Consider the following 26,380-nt stretch of genomic DNA (forward strand, 5'->3'; position numbering starts at 1 on the left):
CGTCTAGTAATGGAAAATTAAGGACAGCCTTAGTAATTGGTTGGAAGGGACCTCAGAAGGTCTCTCCTGAAGCAGGGCCAGCTCTGAGGTCAGATGAGGTTGCTCAGAGCTTTATGCAGTTGGGTCTGAAAACCTCCAAGGATGGAGCCTGTACAACTTCTCTGGGTCACCTGCTCCACTGCCGGACTGTCCTGGGGGGAAAGAAAAATTCTGATCTTTTCTTGTTTCAACTTAAGTCCTTTGCCTCTTTTCTTACCCCTGTGCGCCTTTGGGAAAGAGCTGGCTCCACCCTCATCGGTTCTGGGGGCTGAGGACTTGCAGCACAAGGTGTGGGCTCGTGCCAGCCCGTACCCATGGAGGGCAGGGAGCAGTGGTGCAGGAGAGGGCTGTAGCAACGGCTGTGGGGTGATTGCTGCCTGCCAGTCCCCCCGGTCTGCAAGAAAAGATTGGCTGTATGTGAACTGTTCCTGACAGTCATTCATCTCACCTGCTTGTCGCTACCTTGCTAACTGACGGCTGCTTACTGCCTGCAGGTCTCAGTCAGCTGCCAGAGGTTTTCACCTCACAAATGCTGGGAGGTGAAATGGCTTTAGCTGACATTTATTTGCTGTCACAATAGAAAAAAGTCCTAAGCATCTCGTGCCTTTCCATTCCTAGAGATACACTTTTTACACCCGTTTCACCTGTAGTGAAGGGTTTTGCAAGTTGCTCTTCAGGAGGAGAGTCCAAGATGGTCATTCCACATTAGAACTAGGTATTTAGTGCTAAGAAAGGTAGCACTGGAATAAAACCTTCTTTGCTTGGGGCAGTTTTGGAGGTTGGAGACCATCCATCAAGTATGACAGTCCTGTCATTGAGAAGGAGATGGATGATATTTCAAGATCTCTTCCAGTTGTAGTTTTTATGATTCTATGACTTTCTATTGTTAGCTTATTCATAGTGTATATAAATATGTAATATTTAAAATTGTGTAATATCTAAAGCAGTTAGCGTTGATGGTTTTAGATAAAAATAGTCACTAGACTTGGGAAGCTGAACTTATTGTTGAGAAAGCAGTGAATGCTTAAAAACAAGTACACAAAAGGTATTAATTTAAACGTTTATAGAAAATTGCTTTAGTAGCAGTTATGTGGTGCAACTCTGGGCATGCTTCTAAGGATTTAAGATAGAAATGCTAAAGGAAAATGAGTCTTTAAAGTGAATGACAGAAAAATCCGAGCAGCAAACTTTTTTAGGGGAGAATGAAAGCAAGGATTCAAAAAAGTAGCTGCGAAGAATGAGGCTTTCAGAGTAACTTTGTCTTTTGGTTGTATATTACATGGGTTATGTCCTCTGATGTGAATGGGTAGTCAGTCTTAAAGGCTAGTTTACAGGCCAGTGTGTGTGTCTGAGCAAGCCCTCAATGCTGTGCACTGTGCACAGATCGATCTTGTTAAGCAACATTTAATAGCTAGAATAATTCTAGTGTGCATAAACATATTTCAAAGGCATATATGAAATAGCTGAATATATTATAAAGAAAAGTGGAATTCCTTCTCTGAACCACAGACTTTTGCAAAATTCCAGTCAACCACTTACCACATGGTCAGACGCTTAACTTTGATGAATTTCAGACAACAATATACAGAAGAAAGACAGATGCTATTAAGGGGTGTCTGAGGTAAACAAGGGGGCTTTTGGTAGTTTTTACCCAGTTTGTGCCATTATCAGCTCTGCAGAAGGCATCTTGTAATTGCTGCAGAATGTCAGAGAAGTTGACATGACTGCAGCATCTTGGCTATTTAATCCAGGAAGTATCTTAGTTGTAAAATATGGTGCGTGCCATATAAAGGGTGATCCAGCTTTGATTTTGTAATTTCTCAAAACCTCCAATTGCCATTTATTACTATTTGCTAAGAATTCAAAGTGAAAGGGAGAGTGTGCTCTATGAAGACTTTTTGAACTATCCAGAATCTTTCCTCATGTGGCTGAAAAGGAGTAACAGTTCCCTTGATCAACATTTCTACTCCCCACGTATTTGATCTCAATCCCAGTTTAGGGGGCTTGATTAGCCTGTGACTAAGCTTCTATATAGTTAAGCCAAGAAGTCTGATATGAACATCTAATTTTGTAACCCTTTTTTTGAAACACTTCTGCTGAGACAAGTTCTTAATATTCAAAGGTGTTGGGTCTTAACCCAAACCTGAACTCTAACTTTGGTTTGGTCTTATTCACAAATAAAAATTATATCCTCATTCAAGATCAAGATTTTTACCACCACCACCTCAGTCACCAATATCAGTTCTTATAAATATGAATGTGCTGTGGTGTGTGATACAAAGCTACCCTTGGTTTAAATCTTACTGTGCAGAAGTAATTTAATAAGAAAGTAATTGTCACTGGGACAATCCAATTTTCACATGGGAAAGAATGAGCTCTTTTCCAAGAAAACAAGACACTTAAACTCCTTTCACTGAATATAAAAAATTAGCAATGGATTTTCTCATGCTATCATGTTCTCTTACAAACTTGTGACATAAAAAAAAATCTCCAGCATTTCATCAGCTGCATAGATTGGCAGAGCTAAAGAAGGATACATGGGTGAATTGAGGGACAGAGGACATCAGTTGGCTGCTCTTTTTTGACAATACACCTCTCTTGCAGACCCTCACCAACTAAATTACAAATGTGCAGACTCCCTTAAGTTCTTTGTAGTGGCATCTGGAAGAAAAACATTTGAGAAGCCCCCAGACCCTACAATGTCTGTAAAATCAGCATAACCTCACCTGTAAAAACAAGGTTACAGTTATGTGGTCACTTTGCACCAAGATAAATCCAGGCTTTTGGAAAAAAAAAAAAAAAAATCGGTACAGCTTTTTGTCCTGCCTTAGTTTGGCCTTCCTGGGCAGACATTTGCTTGGCTGCATGGAGGACCATACTAGGGAACGGACCCGGCTCAGCACTATCCCTTTCCCAGGGATCATGTTCAGCTCGATCCCTACTGGCTCACTACTGGAGACTAGTGCTAGCACAAGGGGAGGTCAGGGGCAGCCTGGGAGAGTAGATGAGGGAACAGCAACTTGTAGTAGAACAGTGAATTTTGGGATAATTAAAGTAACTGTGAAACCATGAGCTGATACCAGATCATGATTTCAATATCTATTTTTTTAAAACTAAGTTCAGAGGACAACTATAAATAGAACAAAGTACAAAGTTACTAAACAATTGAGTTCTGATCACACTTAAATCTTGAAATACTAAACAAGATATTTTAAATCATTGATTACTGTAAGGTTAAGTAGTGGATTTACTCTACAGTAGTGAACATCCTTTAGAGTTTGTCTTTGTATTGAGAGGAAACTTTGCAAGAAAGAAATGAGCAGTCTACACAATCCATAGCCAAAAAGCTCGGCTCATTGCTAGAGGCAAATTCAAGTGCACTTGTATAGCTAACAATCAGTCTTCAGATAGTAAATATAGAGGAGCTATGCAGAATACATGGATTTACAGCAAAGCACCAGTCTTGCAACAGTGTGGTGGGCAAAACTGGGAGGCAAGTAAATAGATCTTTGAGCTTTGGGACTTTCAAATAATGTTTGACCACAACTCTTTCTGAACATTGTCCTTAATTGCAGGAAGAGACACTAGTCTCCCTATTCAAGGTCTTGTTCTGTTGTGTTATAAATACCATCACTGTTATAATGATTTGGGGGGGTGGGGGGAGGGGAGGTTTACATTGATTAAGCCCTACAGTAATAAGGTCATTCAGTTTTACAATGTTTTTTTCTACATACTGACAACTAAATCAATTGTGCCGTGCAAGTCACATGCAAACATACGTAGCATTCTGAGAATCTGTTCCAGTGTTTTTGTTGCAGAGAATGTACTGCCGCTGAAAGAAACAGTGCTATTTTGGAGTTCACTGCTTCTAAACAAGTTCAGTCTTATTGGAGAACTGTTTAATTTCTCAGCTTCCCTCCTCTACTTGTCATGTAATATCTGCACAAGAAAAACATGACTCTGCTATAACTTCTGGAAGTTTGCAACAGCCTTCATCATCCATTGCTACATCTGCCACAACAGTAAGCCTAAGAAAATATTTAAACAATTCTCTCAGGTCACTGGCATAACTTTAAAAATCTTCAGTTAGTGCATATTTTTCTGATAAAATTAACCAGAACACCAAAATATATAAGAGATTTCCAAATTGCTTTGCATAGAAGGGTGGTCTATGTAGGGACAGAATTTTAACAGTGCAGGAAGGTTTTGTATATTGCCAGACTTCTATGAAGTTTACTTTTCTACTTTTGCAGCAAATCACTCCACTTTTGCATTTTTGTTGTTTTCTGCACCACAAAAGTGTTCCATTTGGATTAGCACTAATATTTCCTACTCCACTAGCCATTGCCTTACCTTTTTAATACCATTTTCACCCTAGTGGTATTTAGTTGTTCTTTCATTTTTCTACAAGCTTTATTATCTGATCTGCAGTGCTGCACTTCAGTGCTGCTGAATAACACCACAAAGAAAAAAAAAAAACCCAAACAAATTATGTCTTCTATTTCACCTATCTTGACAATAGGACCATAACTGGGTCTTGTCATATCACACATAGAGCATCCCACCTCACATCACATCACATTGCATCACTTCTTTCAACCTGCATTCTTAATTTAGCTCTTGATTTAATAGATTAACATTTTAACCATCTAAGACAGTCATTTCTGTTTCTCACTTGGAAGGAGTTCGAGAGTGGTTTATGGGTTTTGACTCTCATATGATGCTGTGATACTTTCCTCACTGCACAAATGAAGTAGGTCCATTCTGTAGTAGAGCAGATTAGCTGGTGACTCATTTAAAGTAGGTCTTACACATCTGGTTTCACACTTTTTGTGCCTTGATCCTGGGTGTCCTTTCAGACACGGGGTTGCTTGGACTCCCTGAGATTTAATACAGTTGCTATGTACCAGTCTATATCATATAGCTTTCCATACAAGAACTTGAGCGTTTCTCTCCACGTTGAATCCTGCCCTTCATTTTTTCCACCATCAACTCCGAAGTCCCGTATTTTCTTTGTTGCCTCTTTACAGAGGTCTCCATAATCTAGTCATGCTCAGGGTACAGGGGAAGAAAATACTCTTTGCTGAATGCACCCTATCTCAGCTTTCCTCAATTCCCTTTCTCTTCTAACGGACTCCTCCAGACGTGAGAGGGATTGGAAAATGTGTTTGGCAGACAAGCCTAGTGAATCTCTCATGTAAACTGCTAACTTGCACAAGATTACAAAAACCAGAATGATAAATGCAGATTCTTCTGTATTTAGCTAGATATCTAAATAAATGACCGGACTGTCAGAAGCCATAATCACTGGCCTGATTTCAGTGAGTTGCAGGCTATTACAACACGTTCCTACATTTTGTCATTCAATATATACAAATTCTCAGGCAACTCTTGGCAATGAGCCAACCCAATCTATTTTTTTTTAGTTAGTCTCTCCAGGTAAACTTGTAATATTTACTTCTGCATTTAGAAAATGCCAAATTTAAACCTTTCATCAATGTACAAAGTCTCTTCCCTGCGCAAATCAGAGTGCATGCATGCTTGTGTGTGTGTTTATGTGACTTGTAAATACATAAAAATATAAATAAACCCATAGGACTCAAAAGAGTAATATAAAACTAAAATAAAAGGCAGAAGTAGTTAAATATTCATATTTTTAATGAAAAAAAAAAACAGATGAATGATAACTTGCATGTCTTCAAGCTAAGCCCTCATGGAAAGATTTACAAGCTTAAATAATGAGCTAAACCTGCTCTCCTCATATGAGGATTTGATATCATTTTTGTATAACAGCGCATTTCTTCCATTATGCCTCCTAGCTTTACACAAACACTTTGCTTGCAAAGAAAAGCAAATACAGGAAATTTTCTGCAACCTGTTAACTGAACTTAAAACACTCAGTGGAAACTCTCCCCACCATGCACACAAGTAATAGGCAAATTGATTAAGGTATTATTAGCAAGGGGATTGTGTTGTGTTTTTTTTTAACAGGCTGTTCTTTCATTTATTGACATCACAATCATATTAATGAACAGATACTTTATCTAAAAAGATTGAGCTGACAGTGCAACCTGTAGTCTTAAAACTCTTCATTTATTAGGGTAGCATGATAACCATTTAAGACAAGCACTTCTATTTCTCACCCAGGAGAAGTTAGAGTGTACAGTGGTTCGTGGGGTTTAATTCTCATGTTTGTCTTAAGTGTGATTCAAAGTCCACTGTAATTGTGGGAAGAGTCCCATTAATTTCAGGAGGCTGCTCAGTACTACTACTGCAATATCTTCAGGTATTGTGGGGTAGAATGTCACTAATAGACTTCATATAGGTAGTAGCTGTTACCTGGTTTCTATGTTTTCACTGGTAAACTGGAGGAAAATCTAGGTTTTATATTCATTCCTTTTCCCCCATCCTCTTTGCACTGTCTTCAGTGCAGTGTAAAACTGAAAGTACTGGGTTTGCTTTCCACTTGTAAACAATTCCTTACTTCCAGGTTTGAAATGCATTAGATGATCTCTTCAGAGAAAAGTTGGTTTAGTTTGGTTTGGGTTTTTTTTCCCATGAGGACAGTCAAGTATGAAAGCAGGTTGCCCAGAGAGGTTGTGCATTCTCTGTCCTTGGGGGTTTCCATAACCTGACTGAATCAAGAATATTGGTCTAGAGACCTCTGAAGTCCTGTCCAACCAATTAACCTATGATAAGCCTTATTTTGTTCTGTCCATGTACCTATTCTTTCTCTCTTTCAGACCTTCAGACTGACAAAGGGTGAAGAAATTGAGGCGAGGGGATCATAGGTGAAGAGAATGGTTTAAGAAAAGTGTCCTAAAAGCCACACTGTTTCTCACTATAATGTCATTTGTGTCCTCTTTAAAAAGCGTGTTGCAGTAAGTGTTAGAAACTATCACAGAATGGTTGAGGTTTGAAGATACCCCTTGAGATTGTCTAGTCTAAGCAGAGTCAGAGCAGGCTGTCCAGGACTGTGTCCCATCAGATTTTTAATATGCCTATGGTAGAGACTCCATGACCTCTCCAGGCAACCTGTTCCACTGCTCAGTCACCCTCACAGTAAAGTTTGGTGGGGGGGGAGTCTGAGATGTAAACAGAATTTCTTGATTTGTTCCCATTGCCTCTTGTCCTGTCTCTGAGTACCACTAAGAAGAGCCTGGCTCTATCTTCTTACTCACTCATCAGATAGATCCCTCCTGAGGCTTCTCTTCTCCAGGCTAAACAGTTCCAGCTTTCTCAGTCTCTCCTCATATGAAAAATGCTCCAAACCCTTAATCATCTTCACTGGACTTGCTCCAGTACGTCCATGTCTCTCTTGTACTGAGGAGTCCAAGACTGGAACCAGCACTGAACCCAGATTTGCCTCACCAGGCATGAATAGAGGGGAGGATCCCTGCCTTGTCCTGCTGGTAACGTAGTGCAGCCCAGATACTGTTGGTCTCTTCTCATGAGGTTGCATTGCCGGCTCATAATTATCCTCACTTTTGTGTTCCCAGAAGTGAGTCTCTCATGTCTTAAGGAGGAACAAATCACAAGTAAATTATGAAGTATAATAATGGGCCAAATATGTGAAATCTTTTGTGTCTGCCATATTCAGTTGTATTTCCCTAAGTCTTGATTTTCTTTTAAGAATGGGGCATCCTAAGTGCTTGTGCTGCATCAGGCATCCAGACACCTGTAACTCTCATTCTCAAGCACATCCAAATTGGATGAATGTGAACAGTCGGAGTAGAAAAAACTTGTCACAGTTCAGATATTGATTTCCAAATGATCAGCTTTATTGCCCAGATAAATTAATTTCTAATATTATGGAAATTGAAGTCCTCAGAAGGTCTTTGCATTTTTAACTGTTACACAGCTAATAAAATCGTGATACAATATTTTTAAATGTTATAAAATACAAAGGATAATAATTGATGAATTTGATGATTTGTGATCAATTTACTTACATTTTCTCACACGCTGTTCCTTTCAAGTGATACAGGTTAGAGTTTGGAGTTTCCACAGTCTAATAAAAATGATTCTTAGTTCATTTGATTTCAATAAATATGAGGACCCCTGTGAGTGATCATTGGCATCAACTCTCTCTTGATTTACTTTGAATATTTAGTTTGATAAATCAAAAATCCTGAAAATGAGGCTTAAACAAAATCACAAAGACCAGAACAGATCACCTGAAGAGCAAACCCTTCAATTTAACTGCAAAACTAAAACAAACCAAACAAAAACAGCCCCATTTCCACCAATCTATAAAGCAGGCATATTAAACAGAAGTTCACAAATAGATTCACTTATTTGTGTATTTTTAAAACACAGGCCAACAACAGAAACGTAACCAAGCTAATTTCATGATGTCACCGATGCTGATTTCATTTCTGATGATTAAGAGTGACTATTTTGCCTTGTTTGACTCCATTTGATTTATAGTGTAATAGGAAAGCAATAAGAAGTTCACTGAAGTATTTTCTTTGTGATTTTGCACAAAATTACTAGATCTGAGGTAGTTTTGCAATAATATAGAAAATGCAGCATCAGTCATCTTTCACTCATGTCCTATTTAATCACAGTTCTATTTAACCACAGTATTTTTTCAGTCTGATAATTAGTGCTCAGATTACTGTCATAATATTCTCCACAAAGCAGAAGTCTTTCCCCTCATACCAAACAGAAATGGGGTCTAGTAAAGGTGAAAATTTGCTTTTTGCTTACTTTGTAAGTCATAGCCATAAAAGTTTAGTCATAAAACCTGTCTTTTAGAATAAATATAGTGCTAATTTACAAAATATGGAGGAGGAGGAGGAAATCAGAAAGTAACAATATTGTTTATGCTGGAAAGAGCATGATTAATTATTTCATGTTTTAACTATTTTTTCTTTCCCCTTCCCTTCATCCAGTGAAGACAGATTATGTTCCTGTTGTGCTCTGTGCCTCTATGGGACTTGATTTTGGCAAATTTTCGTAGTCATAATCCTGACATGATCCTAAATCAGGAATGATTACTGGGAGTTGGGTGTCATCAGACCAGCTACTGTAAACAAGTGTGACTCCGAAGATAGAGAAGTGGATTTCACCCATCATCTGTAGTTTATGAAATTGTATTCTAAGTATAAGATAATTATCTTCTACATTGGATGAGATATACTATTTAGAGTTGTTAATTTTAGGTTTGGGTTTGCTTCTCTTTGTTACCTGAGTTAGCACCACCAATTATTGTCTTCATTAGTATTGCAGGAAAATTGATATAATGTTAATGCAGTAATGACAGTTTGAGAAGTTTATGTTTTCTATTACTATCTACCCATGGTAATATGACATTAGCTAGAAAGCGACCTTGATTGACTTAGTTTCTTACCACAGAGCTGCTGTGTTTCAAGAGCAACCACTTCATGAGTAACTACTGCCTGCAGTCCCTGCTGAGTTAACAGAGCCAATGATTCCTCAGATTGTTTTATCCCGAGGTTTTTTGAGTGATTTTCCATTTCATCAATAATGAATTGCTAAATTTCATTATTAAAATAACATCTCTGCTAGATAGTTTACTTGGCTGACATGAAACATGGAAAACTACGATCAAAACTGTCTGAACTAAAATAGAGTACAACCTACAGGTTGAGTATGTGTTTAAGTAAAAACAGCTGTAGAAAATAAGTTACTAAAGAGGAATGCTTTTGTTTAGATTAAATTAGCTTTGAACGTGAAAGATGGCAAGTGGAAATCAGGTTAAATTCAGGAGACCTTACCTGTGAATAGTACATGAGTTTGAAAGATCTTGTGAAAAGTTAGGGAAATGGAGAAGTTTCACCTCACTTGTAATCCTGAAATCTTCTAGTTCCTGGAATTTACTAGCTTGAGTATATTTGGATTTTATGCTCTCTGTCATTTTCCAACACATTTTCTTCTTTTCTGCAGCATTATACCTGTAAGCACTATGCTCCATAGAAGGAGCCATATTTTGGTTCTGCATGCATTTTGTTAAGAGATTATGTTCTTCAGAGGTTGACTTTCTGATGTTATTATATTTATTACATTTCTCTTCAGGATACAGTAGTGAAAATACTTCACAACTACTACATTATATAGCAATTGAGTGCCTCTGAAGTCTTCACTTTTGCAAACAACTTATTTGTGTGTTTAACAGGAACTAAAAAGTGTATGTAAACCAGTGCTATGGAATACTTTATACTTGGAAAAATTGAGTCAGCTATCCAAAATTCTTGTAAGAAAAATTAGAAGAAAAGCTACTTTCCCCAAAACATGCATGAATGTGTAGGGATATCTGTATGCATGAGCATGTCTCCTTGCTTGTGCATGTGTACACCAGCAATGCTTATGTTATTTGTCCCATTTTCAGCCTATTTCAAATATCAGTTCAAAATATGATTTATAGTAGTAACCTTACTGTGATCTTTGCTGGTGTCTAGGCCTTGTGTCTTATGTCAAAAAGGAAAGGAATACTTTAGGTTTTTCATTGTGTTTTAATGATCTCCGTCTGCAATTCCTCCAATATAACGAAGAATAGTACTTTAATATGGTACTTGTAGAGTGTAAAATTTAGAGAAAGATAAAGTTCTTAGGTACTTTTCAAAGTTTTTGAACTGTACACTGCAATGTAGAAGGATGAAAATTGCACATCTGATTTATATACCTGCTAGTAAAAATCAACAGATAATTCCAAAATACCATATATTGCATTATTCTTTGTGTTTGTTTTCAGTTCAGATGAAAAGCTTCACAGTATAAAATCAGTGATTTTATAACTTTTTATTTTTCAGAAAGGGTGTTTTTTAGCAAGGAAAGACAAGAATAAGTAATTTAATGCCATCTGAAATACATAGCGTTAATACAAGATCTTAAGTCAGTCCAGCTGGCTGCAGATCAAGAATACCAGACAAAACTTAGCCAACTCTTTCCATAAAAGATCCCTTTCTTTTGTGGGTAATTAAGCTTGCTTTGCCAGTTGTGTAACAGGCTTGCCTCTAAAAACCAAGGTCCCCTTTTCAAAGAAATCATGAGTATCTTGACACAAGAGCGTCAGGGAGGAGAGAGGCTGGTGGTGCCCTGATGGCCCTAACAGGACTGCTTGGAGTGGGATGTCCTCTTCCCTTCTTAACCACAGGGGACCCCACTGGCACTAATGGGGGTGTCTGCTCTGGTCTGGAAACCAGCAGATGCTTTCTTACAGGGAAGGTGGGAGTGATTCAATCCCCCTGAGGGCCTTAAGAGAGAGCACAAAACGAGTTTTGTGTACTAACTACTTTTGTGCAAACTTTTTGCTGTGAAAATGAAAATAGGTTTTACTCTTAGAATTACATCTTTCTTTTCAAAAAGTACCCTTTGCTTCAGCTCTACTCAGCTGAAAGATGTATGTTGGAAAAGGGGCTACAATAGGAAGAAAAGTGTGTGTGTGTGTGATGTAAAACAGTGGCTACAAGAGATGGTGAAAAATACTCTTAGAGAAATAAAGGGTTTAAGAGAGGAGGAAGAGAAGGGTATCTGCTTCAACTGTTTTGCCCTACCATGATAAGAAAAAATGGATGTACTAAGTCCAAACTTAACTAGTGTTGTACTCCTTGGCTGGTTTCTTTCATTTCAGAGTAGGTTAAAATCATCATAATATTCTGATAATATGGGTATTAAAGTTGTACCCTTAAAAAAAAAAAAAGTGGGGAGAGGTACTTTTTAGAAGTACTCTGACTAACGCTGCCTTTGTACAGTGTTTTTTGTTTAGCTGTCAGACATTCAAAATCAAAAATATAACATTATGCACAAAGAATGTTATATTCAGAAATTGCCAGGTGTTCTCCACGCAGTGTGCTATAGGGACATCATGTTAATAAACAACTTCAGTTTGTAAATGCAGGCACAAAGCAGCTTGGTAGTAAAAAGACAAAGAAGCACTTGAAGGCATAGGAGTACATAGAGAGAAAAGATAGCGTTATTCTTTTCAATAACAATATAAGCTCCAAAATGACACAAGTGGCTGAATCTCATCTGCAACCACATTCTCAAAAACGTTTTCATTTTCATAGCATTGTTTGCTGATGATAGCAACAGGGCTTGTAAACTGTTTTCCTTGTAAAAACGTCTGGATTTCTTTTAATATGACCTTTTTAATACTTTATTTAGGAGTAATTCAAGCATCCTTCATTCTGGGAACAGTTACAATGCTTTCTGCTCTAAACATATGAATATATTCAAATTTAACTAGCTTCTTTATCACACCAGTGGGGATAAAAATTAAAAGAAATACTGTTTTTTCCAGTTCATGACCTAAAGTATTTCCTCTTTGTGTGGAGACATGTTAAAAATAAAATCTCCAGACAAATAACATCTCAAGTTTGACCTACTGTATATGCTTGTGATACATTCCTGAATTGCCCAATGCAAATGCCTAAAGGCAGACATTAAGGCTATAAGGGCAGTCTTTGACCAGGCACCTTCTGCTGCCTGAGTTTTTACTTCATAATTGTAAAGGTAGGATTTTTGTACAATTCTATAAATGTAATTGATGTTATTGTGTACTAATTTGGAAGGTAACTAGGAGAAAAACCTGAGAGACTGGATATAAAGGAAATACTGTGTTTCAAAAGAAAACAAATGAATTGCTAATATATTGCTGGCTTTAGATCATATCACACTTTGGTAATAAAATCTCAGAAGGGAGATACAAAAAAGACAAATAGGCTATAAAGCTCTTGGAAATTTATTAGATAATATCAAGGCTAAAACTGCCTAAGCATAAATTAATCTTATAATAATGTTTATTTAGTATGTTGTATTGAATTTCCAACTCAAGGTTAGATTTTTTTATTTGTACGTGTTAAATTTTTGGTCTAATGCTTAGGCTTTCATGTATACAATTTAATTATGCCCTGGCCAAACAGAAGGTGATTGCTGTGTTATTCAGTAAATTGTGAAAATAGAAACTATACTTAAATGTTAAAACTTCTCATGACAAGGTTGATGTCAACAGCAGTCAGAACCACAAACCATTGCTAAGACTTCTGAACAGAATAGCTAAACTCCATACTGATAATGTTCTTGCTTTCTGAAAGAGGTGTTTGCTTGCAAAACCAGCCATTGTGTCAAGCCTAAGTATCACTTTGAGCAACATTTTGTCACCTCTTCATTTCAGCAGATTCTTCTCCAGCATTCTCAGTCTGCTACACGCAGAGCAAGTGTACTTTTTTGGCAGGATAAGTAAAACAATTTGCTTGGGAAAAATTCCAGATTGTTTTTTTCTGTGTGTGTGTGTGTGTCCTCGTGTAAAAATCCTGTTAGCTCTCTAGTCTGAAAAAAAAACCCATAAAACAAACAAATAAAAAACCCCACCCAGTCACCACCACTCATTTTGTTGTGGTGTGGCCATTAACTTTTAGTTTTTAAGTCAAGTGTAAATTTTAGGTTGATGAGCATTTCCAGTTTTATATTTCCAAGCAAAACTAATAGAAATAAATACATAGTTAGGGGATTGTGTGGGAGGGTAGTCTGGGTAGCAGAACTGGCCCCCTCTGGGTGGGTAAACTGGCTACAATCTCACCTACTATGGCAAATATAGCCCCCTGCCACAAAGGAGGTCATGCCTCCTTTGTTAGCAGACCCTTATTTGCTCTATTGGGCTTTCTGTACCCATGCAGATTAGATTAAATAACTGTTCTGACATTTGCAAACTTCAGACATCAATTTAACATCAGTTAAAATGAAGATGCATGGCGTTTCAATGAATCATTTGGGACACTGTGTTTTCAGTTTGAAAGAAAGTGAAACTTAACCCATTTCACTGATTGCTATGTTGTTTTGAGGTAATATTCTCTCAGGGTCATTCTAAACTCAGTTCAGGTTCATCAGGAGGTCCTGCAATTTCAGCAAACCAATCCAAAATATCATGTTGTAATAAAAAATGAAATGCACAGTTCTTCTGGATTTGGCCTTTGCTTTGAACAGTGTTCATAACTGCTACGGACTGACAGATTTGTATTTCTGCTTTTCCAAGATTTAGTTAACTAACCTTTGGTCACCTCTGTCTTCATATAACTGCCATGTAGACCATGTTTTATATGACTGTTTTATCTATACAGTTCCTTTAATTCTAGCAGAAATCATTTAATTCAGGTTTTGCAATGTCTTTGAAGTAGTCTATAAAAAACCCACTAATAGAATCCTAACTAATGAAGGCACTATGTAGCCTGAAAAACAGTTTAATGACTACCAAAAAAGGCTGATTTGGGCATTTATATTACCTACTTTTTGGACACAATGAAGTAATTATAACACCTTTGTTTCCATTTCTTGAGAAGAATTTATAAAAATATTATTTTAAGTGAGTTAATGGAACTTCCTATTTTCTAACTTCCTGTTGTGAAAATCCATGCAGGAAACAGTGGGGCGTTTCATATTCCTGAATTTTGAGGCAGGCTAGTTGGCTAATTGTTGCATTAACACTCTATATAAAGGGGAAAGAGAGGCAGAAATTCCTTGAGAGCATTATTTAGTCCATCTAACTGAAGATCTCACTTTGAGTTTCTCGTTCAACAATCTTCTCTGTCTCCATTTGCTACAAATGGAGTATAGGGAAATAAGCTGCATAAACTAGGTGTTTAAGGCTATGATGTAAATATCCCTCACCATTCTGTCTTTCTAGTCAGAGGATCTACAATGCTGTATTTACTATAATGTTAACGTATCTCATGTATATCAAGAATTTCCAACCAAGACAGAAATCTCTGTCAAGAATTGACAAAACATATTTACGCTGATGAGTTCTGCAAGAAAAAGTCCTCAGCTGGAGAATGGCTTCTTTGAACTTCCTTCTCTCCATTTCAATCATACATCAACCTTCATCATTTCTATTTGTACAATCAAATTAATTAACTTGGGGTGAATATTTGGAGGAAGTGTTTAGAATCACTAGCTCTTTAAAAAGTATGTGTATCAAGGAAATTATAATGATGCATTTGTATCGAACTGTGCTTTTTAAAAAAATTTAATTGCTATAATGGATGTATATTAAATATTAATATAAATTGTTTTCCCAGCAGTAAGTCAATGCTCAGTGAATTGATTACACAAAACAGTTCTTTTTCCCAAAAAAGAGATTTTTCTGCTCATTATTCAATATACTTTCATGCCAAATTAGGAAACAGAGCTTTCTTAATTTGAGCTTATTCTTTCCAAGTAATGCCGTTTCAGATTTAGCAATTGTACGTTCTGTTCCTTAGGAAATAACAGAAGATCGGGACCGATCACGACTGGATTCAATGGTGTTGTTAATTATGAAACTGGACCAGCTTGATCAGGATATTGAAAATGCTCTCAGTGCAGGCTCTTCCCCATCCAGCACCCCAACATACAAACGGAGGCATATACCTGTAAGCCAGTTTGCTTAATCTTTCTCACTATTCTATGAAGAATCTGGTTTTACTTCACTTTTTTTTTTTTTCTGTCCTCACATTTATCAGCTCCTGGTTCAGAACGAAAGCTCTTTTCGTAAAGAATTTGAAATGTATTTTTGTTTGTATATGTGTATGTTTTGAAGGCAGTAGTAGTGGCATCCATTATTTCCTTTTGGCATCACTTCATAAATGAGAGGTTCAGAGCTCACAGATGAAAGAAAGTGAGATCAACAAGATTCAGAAAATGTCTGGCTTTCTAATTATCCCTTACTGTAAATGCAGAGTCAGCACAGGTGGGGGATCACCTCAGTCTCAGAGCATACGTGTATGTGTCATTTGACATTAAATAGTTAGAACTGAAAGTCAGTCTGAGCTACAGGTCTTGTTTTTCTGTTAGTGGGAGGGTCCATGAAATTTTTGGCAGACACAAACTTACGAAATCCTCTGTCATTCAAAATAAGATTCTGGGCAGAACTTTAATTATTTAAATTTCTTTAATTATTTTATTTATTTAAACGAGATAATTCCTTGCTGAGAGTAGTCTGAAGGGAGACTAGACAGCTCACAAACATGATTGATGCATTCTTTTTTTCTGAAAAATGTTTACACATGTAACTGTGAAGAACATGAAATGGCTGACCCAAGGTGTTCTCATGCAGGCTTCCTGTTAATTTCACCCACATGTGCTGCAGCTGGTTTTCAATTTAAGAAACCTGAGAAATACTGCCCTAAGATCTCTAGACTAACATTCAGGTCGTTTGTTTTTGCTAGGGGTATTTTCTTTTAAAAAATGAAGGGGTTTTCCTATTAAAGCCAGACTTCATTATTGCCGTATAGTCAAGCGAGTTGTCTGTAGGTGAGAAAAGCTGTATTTAAGTTTCAGTGGGTTTGGTCAGCTGAAGATTATATAATATGTCATTTTTAAAGGACATAACATAATTACACTTTTAATAGTTAAACATTTTCCCCCTGGATATCAATGTTCTTGCAGTATCTCCGTGAGCACTGATGGGAGAGGAAAGCTGAAATACAGTGTTAACATCTGTTCTCCATACCTCACCAATGAGTGCCGGCATTTTAGCTAATTTCTTACAGCAAGAAAGGGAGTTGAGGCAATCTGTATAAGTAAGCCTGCATGATAAAGAGAGGTGGTACCTTTTTGCATGCTGCAAAGCAGCCCTCCAGAAAGACAGCTTGCATCAAACATGATATATATGCAATTTATATACACTGATTTTCTAGGAATTTTTGAGCCTTTGAGTATTATGAATCAGAAGAGCAAAGGATTTGGTTTTCAGGACACTTGTGCATTGTGTTCATTCTCATATTGATTTTATAGTAATGAAGCATTTGAATGTGACACGAAAGCATGGGTAATGGGGCAGGCAGCATGGTTCTGCACTGTGGCAGCATGGCTCTGCTAAGCAGGAGTTTCTAAGGGTAGCTGTACCCAGGCTGACTTCTACAGAGGCATTTCCGTGGCTCTGCTGCTTTCCCAATGCTTCACATTGCAGAGGACTCACTGGCAGGAAATATTTGACTCAAATGCATGGCCCAGCCTAGAGTGCAGCTTTGTCTCTAACTCTTTTCGGAAAAGGGCACACTTGCATATTTGGTGTAGAGGCACCTGTCTAATTGGCAGCTTCTGTTTGGCAGACCAGATACTTAACTCAAATTAATGAACCAAAGGGTTGTCATTTCTTCCCAGTTCAGGAGCAGAACCCCTGAGATGTCTCTGCCCCATATTTCACCTATTCTAGGAACCTGGTATTAGGAAACCCAGGCTTTGTCTGCACAGAGTTGGCTGGGGTTAATAGTTCAGGCTTTTTTCTGTGTACTGCGTAGCTGTATTCACACAGGCTGCACCTCAGCTAATAATCCTGACAGTATATGGCTGGTTCTATGCATAGCCAGCTCTTTGCCAGATATGTGTCACAATTTATCTGCAAGCACTATAATCCCCTGCCCTCACTCTATGCAGTAAATCAAGCATGCACTGTATTTTTACTTCCTCAAAAATAAAACATACTTTATTTCTTCTTCTTTTTATTCTTAAAAAAGGAATGCAATCAGTGTCATTAAAGTAAGGGCTTTTTAACCAGAAATAGCATTTGGCTGATAAGTGTCTGCTGATTCCAAAAAACTAGGGAGCTGTACCTCTGAATTGTATAAACTGCGAGATGGTGATGTCATTTCAGCTGTGTAATGGTTTACAGATGTTCACTGAGCTTGCAACGCTGCTGGAGACAGAAGGTGGGAGCACACAGGAAATACTGAACATCAGAGAAAAATGTCAGACTTCTGCAACCCCAAACTGATTTTTCTTACCTTGCATTCTAACATTTAGGGGAATTATAGCTTTGATGTTAGTGGTGATTTATAATTTCAGAACAGCAGCTAATGCAAACCACCACACTGAAAAGGACAGCAAGTGAATATGTAGGTAATGGAAAAGAATAAGGGGAATTACTCTTACACAGAGAATTAAGCAAATATATTTGAGTGAGGCTGTCAAAAATCTACTTCTTCTAAATAATGGCAGTATTTAATTTCATAGTCACATTTCCTAAAGAGCCTTGCAACATTTTTTTACAGGATGTTGAATCTGGTTCTGAAAGTGGAGTGGATGTTGCTTCAGTAAGTCACTCACAAACAAACTTGTCTCCTAACATCCATGCTCCTGACCTAGCATCTCCCTGTTCGGCAGCCAGCTCTGGAGCTAAACCAAAGGCTGGGGTGAGTACGAAGACTGTACTTTCTTAACTTCACTCATGATATCAGGTTGGAAATGAAAGAAAGATATGTTATACTATTCATTACATGGCTTGTACAGCAGTATGTGCGTGACACTGGAAAAAAAAAGGACTAATAATGCGGGTTGTCCCAAGGTGCCATCTGAGTGGCAAACAATCCTAGAAATTTCACATTTAGAAACACACTATTATCAGCTGATGATTATAATAGGCTAAGTTTTTATGTAACAAAATAAATTAAAGGAGCTATTCCATTTTACTTTAGAAGATAAGGTTTCTTGAAGTGGTATCACTTGGAACATTTCCTAAGTCTCATGGAGGATGTAGCCAGAGATAAAGACGGTTGAATCACGTAGTCTGATTTATGATGCCCAAACCCAGTCACCCTAGTCCTCTGGAGAGGCTAAACTGTTGTGTACTGCGAACAGAGGTATTACCCTACTGGAGGAAGAATGTCATTCTAAGGACAAATTTGGCAAGTGTATGCACTGAGGATCGGAGGGAAGCTTCTGAGCAGACAGACCCTTTCCTGCAGGTGCCAGTGCACACTGCATGGTGAGGAAGGCCAGGTCTGAGAGCTCAGATATAGCAAGGAGCCTCCTTCTGTATCCAATCATAGATATATACAGCTCTCAGGAGCACGGTCCTTTCTTTGGCCATTGTCCATCTACTGAAGAATCCTTCTTCATAATGCTTCAGCCATCAGCATGTGCAGAAAAGCTTGGATGTCCTAGAAACTCCTGACGTACTTTCTGTTCCCTCTTGCACTTGCTGTTCCCACTCCTTCAAGAAGCAGAAAAATCTAGGCTTTTCTAAACTTCATGCAGGGTGAAAAGTCTTAGCATAACTCCTCCTCCATCTGTTCATTAATTCAACCGCTGCTGCTCACCAGACCAGCAGAAAATCTGGGATAAAATATTAAAATATAAAGTGTGGTTAGCATAAATATATATGTTTATAACAAGTTTATAAAAAGTAAAGTAGAGTCCAACTGTCATTTACTGCCCTGCAGTAATAGCAAGTTAACTAATGCCTTCGATTGAGGCAGTAACAAAAGTTCTAATAAACATTTACATTTAGGATTGTTCACTTGTACAAAAATAAATTCACTTGTAATTTATCATTGGTGCATAACTATAGCAAACAGAGAGCTCTGCACTCTGTCATTGCGTACAGTGCAGCACAAATTCTCAAATAAGTACATATGTTATCCTAGAAGGTGATATCCCATTTTGCCAGATCCTGGGAGAGACACTCTCTAAGGTGTTACACATCCCTCTTAAATTTAGGTTTCTCTACTAATATTTGGGGAACTCCAAACACCTGGCTTTGCAGAATTGTGGGTCACTTCCTTTGGAGTTAGATATATATGTTAATTCACCTTTAATAAGTATTTATTTGACTTTTGCTGTGATGGATATATCATGTTGAACACATCTGCAAATATTGCTTTATTATATAGTTTTTAATGTATATAATTTTGAAGAGATCCTTTCTCTGTTTTTACTTTGTAGAGTAACTGTGAATATTCCAAAAAATCTCTGCTGATGGGTGGGTTGTAGAGCTACAATCCAAAGTCCCCTTTTGTTAACCTTTTTGATAAGTGAAGTTAAATTTCCTCCAAACTCAGCTCTCTCTCCTAAAGTTTTGCATGCTGCAACTTACCACACTCTGCAGTGAGATTTGGGGATGGGCTCTTTCCAGTAATTATGTTCAGACAAAGACCATATTTTCATTTTTATCGTAGTAGGTTTGATAAGTACAAAAATGTAGATCATTTTTGCTTGAGTGTAGATCTCTTGCAACCTGGGAAAAACAAGATCCTTTCAGATATGTTGTATGTCTTTTGTCTTTGGGCTTTCAGATTGCTTTGACTGTGTACCCTTCTGATCCACAAACTTAGTGCTAATGTGTGCTGTCGCTTCAATTGTTCAAAACTCCAGCTGCCTCCCTACCTGCAGTCAACCTTTATTTGAAAGCACAAGTTTTCTTGGAACACACTAGGAGAAAATAACCCTTAGTTCTCACCTTTGTATATCTCTAGACCTGTTGTTCATCTGGTCTGCATGGCTAAGGTAGTCCACTGCTAGATGCCTGACTGCCATCCCATACCAGTAGAAAAGAAGTTCCCATATTCTTCTCATCGTGTTTAGCATTGGACTCTACTCAGGATGAGTTTTTAAAAAGGATATATTGAGTGGCATCTCCTTGAAACACTGCCCAGAACAGACATCAGGGATGTCTTTGTACAGATGATTTCTATGTAGAGATCACCTGTAAAAATCCTCAAAGTATGCTTTTCTATCTGTAAGGGAGACTGTTGTTATAGTTTCTATTTTTTGTCAGAGTAGCTGGCGTAGGAGTAGGTTTATTCTGCACTGGAAACTCAGCAAGCTACTTTTTAATGGTAATGGACTGGTTCAAAGATTTTACTTCCTTTTTGGTGTTTGCAACTGCAGCTTTTCAAGGATTCCAGACGCTTAGTCTCCAAGGACAACATATTTTGTTGTTTTTATTAATAATATGTAAACAAGAGTACAACTGCAATTAGTTACATTATGGAATGAGATGTCGTATTTTTAAACAAACTGTAGCAAACTGTTGACTGCATCAAAAGCAGACTGTACAATTGAAACAAGGCATCATGTGCGGACTCTGGGGGTGGGAATAATAAGGCAGGGAGATACGAGTCCCTGATAAAGACCTTAGAACATATATTAACTACACAAGATCTTATCTTACAGATAGGAAATTTATGTACAGACAAACTATGTCCATTCATGTTAATTCAGCTTTATATGGATTTAAAACAAACTAAAATTTCTAACAATGTCACAATGTGCTGGAATATCCATGAGCAGAATTTGGTTTGATAATCCTAGTAGAAATGATTCACACATTGGTTTATGGAAAAGCAGGACATTTTAAATTTTCATGGGCAGATTTTATGAAATGTTAAAGAAGCTTTCCAGTAGCAGAGGTATTCAGAATTGTATTTAAAATTCAGTATCAATTATCGTTTTCTTTGCAAATTACTAGTAGATATTCTTTTAGAGAAAATTGGGGGGGGGGGGGTATTTACATACACAAGTTATTTAACATTTCATAAAAATTGACTTATGTATAGTCAAATCCATTCTTGTCAGTGTGAATGCCTGTGTACAGTACACATACACATAAACATACACATATGTGTGTACAGACACAGAGTACTCCTTACTGAATACAGGCATGACAGGGAAGAACAGGATTCTACCCAGAGCACTATAGAAAGGTATTTCTATAGAAAGGGTTTTCTATGATTCTGCAGGGTGCAGCATGAAAGCCTTTCATATACAGACGTACATGGTATTTTGGGCTTGTGAGAAGTATACAGTTGAATAACCTTCATCCTAAATTTAGGAATCTGCCACCGTTATATTTCATGGTCAGGGTAAAATAGTGTAATGTGATCAAAAACATGTTTGGTCCACAGTATAACAACTAACTCCAAATGTACATGTTTGGCAAAGTATACAAGTGGACAATCCTTGTGAAATAAGGATTCACATGATTGAACAGGTACATTTTCCACATATTTTTAGATTGGATAGTAGGAAATATTTCTGGCATCTTTATATTATTTATGTTTACAGAATAAAGAATGTTCATGCTTCTATAATTAGCACATCTCTATGTTCTGGGGTTTTATTCACCAGTCTCCAAAACAGACAATGATTTTGAATATTAACACTCGAATATATACACTTGGCAAACATTAATCACATGGGAGCTGAAATCAGCTTAAAAAAATATGAAATCTACAAGTTTTTGCCCCAATGGTCATGAGAAACACTGGAAAATGGGAGTGTCTGGTCTGGATTTGGAGAGCAAGGAATGTAAATATTCTATATGTCATTGCCTTCTACAAACTAATGCCACACATCTGGACACTTATAATATTGTTCAACAATAAAGACTAGAAATGATTTATTTTTAAATTTGGCTTGATTATTAGATTATTATAAAACCAATGTGTGGCTACAGAATTTAAAATGTGTTTTAATAACAAAAGATAAGTTACAATAGCCTTCTCCAGCACCCAGTTAAAAGCTAACTAGTTAAGGAAAACTTGAACCAATTATCATTGTCCTTTTTTTTTTTTTTTTTTTTCCTAAATATAAAAAATGGGCTAAAGGACAATAGCATCTAAGGCCTAAAAGTCATGGCCAAATTTTTGTCCTTGAACATCTGTTCTGCAAAGCCTATCTATTTTCTCTTCAGGTGAAAAAAAACAGCCATGATTATTTTCTACTGCTTTTCTTGGCAGTCCTATCCCTCTTGCTTCAACAGTGTCCAACTTAGCCTTAATCATGCTGTGCAAAGGTAATCAGAAATCTATTATCACCAGAATAGCTGGTATCTAGGAGAAGATTGTTTTTCAGATTAGCTGTAATGACTCATTTAAAATGCATTCATTTCTCAAAGTGATTTTAGGCACCAATTATGCCTGCAAGTACCAAATGTCCTAGTCTGGCTACACACTAGAATGGGATTCAGGTGCAGCTACTGATTTCAGTGAAGCCCTGGATGAGCCTAGGAGTCTGCTTTCACAAATCTTACTACTGGATTTGAACAAAAGGTTGTATTCTTTAGATTACAGTTTTGCAGTGTTCATTTGTATGTACTAAAATAATTTAGCCTTGCACATATGCTTTTGGTTCATACTACATTTTAAAATTTCAGCTCTTTAGGGACAGCCAAATCATTCTGTGAAGAGTAATTTATAGATTTGTAGATTAAGAGACAGAGTTCAAGTTTCTTGCTACTTTACTACACTGTTTTTCAACTTATGAAAAAATGAAGCTAAAATGTATGGTGAGTACAAGGAAACCTTGATTTCAGCATTAAATATTCATAAAGAATTATTAGGGCAGCAACTGTTTGAAATGTTTACATTTCTCACTGCTTTATGTTTTTACAGTAAATTCAATGAACTGTGAGGTGTGCAAACACACACAGAATATGTCAATGTATTTGTGCAGACAAATTTTTCACAGTGGGTCATGCCACTTGAAAGGTGATAGATTTTGGTCTCACTGAATCATACCTTTATTTTATATTTACTTATTTATTAAAGTCCTCATAACACTGTCGTGGTTTAACCTCAGCTGGCAACTAAGCACCAACTGATATTGTTATTGCTGATATTATGGTGTTCCTTGAATTCTTATTTTACTCAGTCAGGAAAAACTGGAAGTTATTCTGGTAAGCATTAGGGAGAAAGACTCTTACTATGCAGTATTAATTAGAATATTGTCTCTTTAAAACTTAAGAATTTTTACAAATAGAAGATGAGAAAAGACTTCAGAATCTGACCATGTTGATTAAGATAGTATTGCTAAAATAAAGTAAAATAGGTATTTTCAAATCTATGTTTTTAAAATGTGTTTTAGAAGACAGGGTAAGACCAATAATTATGAAAGCAAATTTTAATGCAATCACATTTTCATTTGAATTCTAACAGCCTGTTATTTCACCCTACAAAAAGATTTTTTTCAACACATAAATTCCCATGAAGCTATATTTGCCAATTATGTAGTAGATAGCAAGATTATGCTGTGTTTCTTGCATGAACCTCTCAAAATTTTTCTTTGACTCTGGCTTGTTCCCCAAAGGAATCTGTATTCTGTTTTAAGTATAACATCCTGTGTTAACCCCAAGTGTATTTTGTTTATTCTTAAATGATAGAAGCAGCAAAATGCAAATGGCAGAAGTGCTTTTTGTTCTATGAAGTCTTTTAAGCACCTTAAATCTTAAAGACGAGCACTTTTTTTGCAATGAGAGTAAGCTACTCCTAGAATTTGAACCAAAACCACTGAATCCAGTTATGATGTCTTTGACAGTGCGGCACTGGCCAGGGACAGTCTCTCTCTCCCTCGCTATTTTTTCTGTCCCTCAATATTGATTCCTGAGTGTATGGAAATTCACAGTGCAAGAAAGGTTTGCCAGTTTATATAGCTGCAGTATGACCCAGGAAATACATGTATTAGGCTGTCCACTTTTCTTTCGAAGTTCGCTCCCAACACAATACTGGGACTCTTAAGTACCCAGGTTGCAAAGTTCTAAGCATGAAGACTTCTGAGTATTTCCAAGATGTCAAGTTGTATGTCTGCATTTGTCTCTTCTTACAACCCGTTTATAGCAGCTATGCTTCTATGGAGTTTTTTTTCCTCATGTCTTCCTCCTTTCTGTAGAGTTGCTGACACTGCCTTCAACACTGTATCAGTCTGGTTATGTACAATAACCATTTTTTATAAAGGGAAGCAAAAGTTTATGACTTGTTCAGCAGTAACATTGTTAATTGTACTATTTCTAATGTTAAGTATATTTTTTTCACTGTGTGCTGCCATCTGCTGCCTCGCTTTTGTAAATGAAGGGCACTGGGCAGGGGACATCAGGCACTTAATACTGCATCAGGCAGTTGTGCCAATTAAAACATTTCATAATTGAACATACAGACTTTTCATCTTTACCAAAAAAAAAAAAAAAAAAGAAGAAAAAAAAGGTTTTCATCCTGTACAGACGCATGCCAAATATTCATAAGATATGATAGACTAAAGGTCGACATTTTTCTGTGGGAATGAAGTTTTAATGGAAATTAAAGTGGATGGGGATACTTTTCGAAATGTTAAAAAATTTCCACTTAGTCCTAAAAAGAATTGATTTTACAATAACGGAGGAAAAATTCACCTCTTAATGGATCTAAGATGTTTGAAACATTTTTAGATTAATCCCTTGAACTATAAGTTTCACATTAGGAATTCCTCATTTTATATTCACACATGCCATAATTTATTTGTACATTAAGTGCTGGTATTCATAAAAATCATATTCCATTTTGAGCCAGCTCCATAAGTACTGAGACAACATCACAACTGCATGCGTACTGCCATAGGAGGCGTATGTGTTCAAGAGCATTAAGTCAGTTATACTAGAGGGCTATGGTTCCTCTTGGCACGTTACTTATTGCGTCAAGTGGACACAACTGGGAGGAAAAAATACTGAACACTGTACAGCCTCCCTGGAAGATAGTCTCTGGTTGTTTTGCAAAATCCAGAGTGGTTTTCATTTTTCTCATTTTATTCAAGCCTCTTCTGTTTGAGAAAAGGAAACTTCTCTGTAAGAAAAATTCACATTAAGCTACTAATCATACCAGAAGTTGCCAGTATTCAAGTAGTTCAGTAGAGAAGTGTGAGCAAGGGTGTATTTGTATTTAAAGGTATCATGCCTAAATGTGTTACAGACTAATGTGTTATGGTTATGGCTGCCTATAGTAGGGTAAGAGGTCAAAATTCTTCAAGATCAGATCAGACCTGTGAACGCATCTTGCGTCTTTTCTGCATAAGCTAAAAAAGCTGAGGGCATTATCATTTCTGGTCGCTTACGGGAATGTTACTGTGGTAGGGAATCTAAAAACTGCAGGCTGGGCTCTCTGACATCCTGTCTGCATTTAGGCCTGGGCAAGACTATTCCCAAACCCCTCAGAGAGGAGGGGCAACCCATGCTTTGCACTACTATTCTTCACTGCAAGTCAGATTTACTGATACTTGGAATCAAATCTGTTATGTTCTTGCACATCAGCATTGCTTTTATTAGTACTGCCATATCTATGTTTGACAAATGGAAACTGAAATCTGTGACTGGAGGAATTTTATTGTGTTGTTCTCAGGACCAATATCCTTCTGTGTAGCTGAAATTTAAATACTCAAGGCTTAATAGCAGGAAATCATTTATGTTGTTGTGAAATGATCACGAGCAGATGCAGAGAAAGAGAGCTTTCCAGGTTCTCTAAGAACAAATCACATGAACATCAATCATATGAATCATACCAGATCATACAGTTACAAAATTTCAGCCTTGGTTTATTTAGTTTGTTTCTTTAAACCTCATTCTGCCATCAGTTGAATGCATTTTCTTACACAAGTAAATCTGTTTAAATCAACAAGACTGTGCATGTCAGAAGTGTCACATGCATGGGCACGTGGATGTGTTTTTTGCAGAATTAAGGCCTTGTGTCAGAGCTAAAATATTTAATGATCAGAATGAATTACAACAAGGAATCAGAATACTTCTTCCCAATGGCATATGCCTGGTATCTTAAAAAATAAATAGAGAAAAACCATAAGTGACCTTTCCCAAGCATCAGGAATT

General features: G+C 37.1%; 1 protein-coding gene across 1 annotated transcript in view; it reads left to right on the plus strand.

Moving 5' to 3' along the window:
* Positions 1–26,380, plus strand: part of DLC1 (DLC1 Rho GTPase activating protein) — a 218,749-nt gene that overhangs the window by 27,167 nt on the left and 165,202 nt on the right. The window contains exons 2-3 of the mRNA XM_075708673.1: positions 15,261–15,410; positions 18,030–18,170. Of these exons, the coding sequence (XP_075564788.1) occupies positions 15,261–15,410; positions 18,030–18,170 (291 nt within the window). The remainder of the gene's footprint in view (positions 1–15,260; positions 15,411–18,029; positions 18,171–26,380) is intronic.

Source organism: Pelecanus crispus, chromosome 4 (assembly GCF_030463565.1).
Source record: "Pelecanus crispus isolate bPelCri1 chromosome 4, bPelCri1.pri, whole genome shotgun sequence".
NCBI classification, from domain to species: Eukaryota; Metazoa; Chordata; class Aves; order Pelecaniformes; family Pelecanidae; genus Pelecanus; species Pelecanus crispus.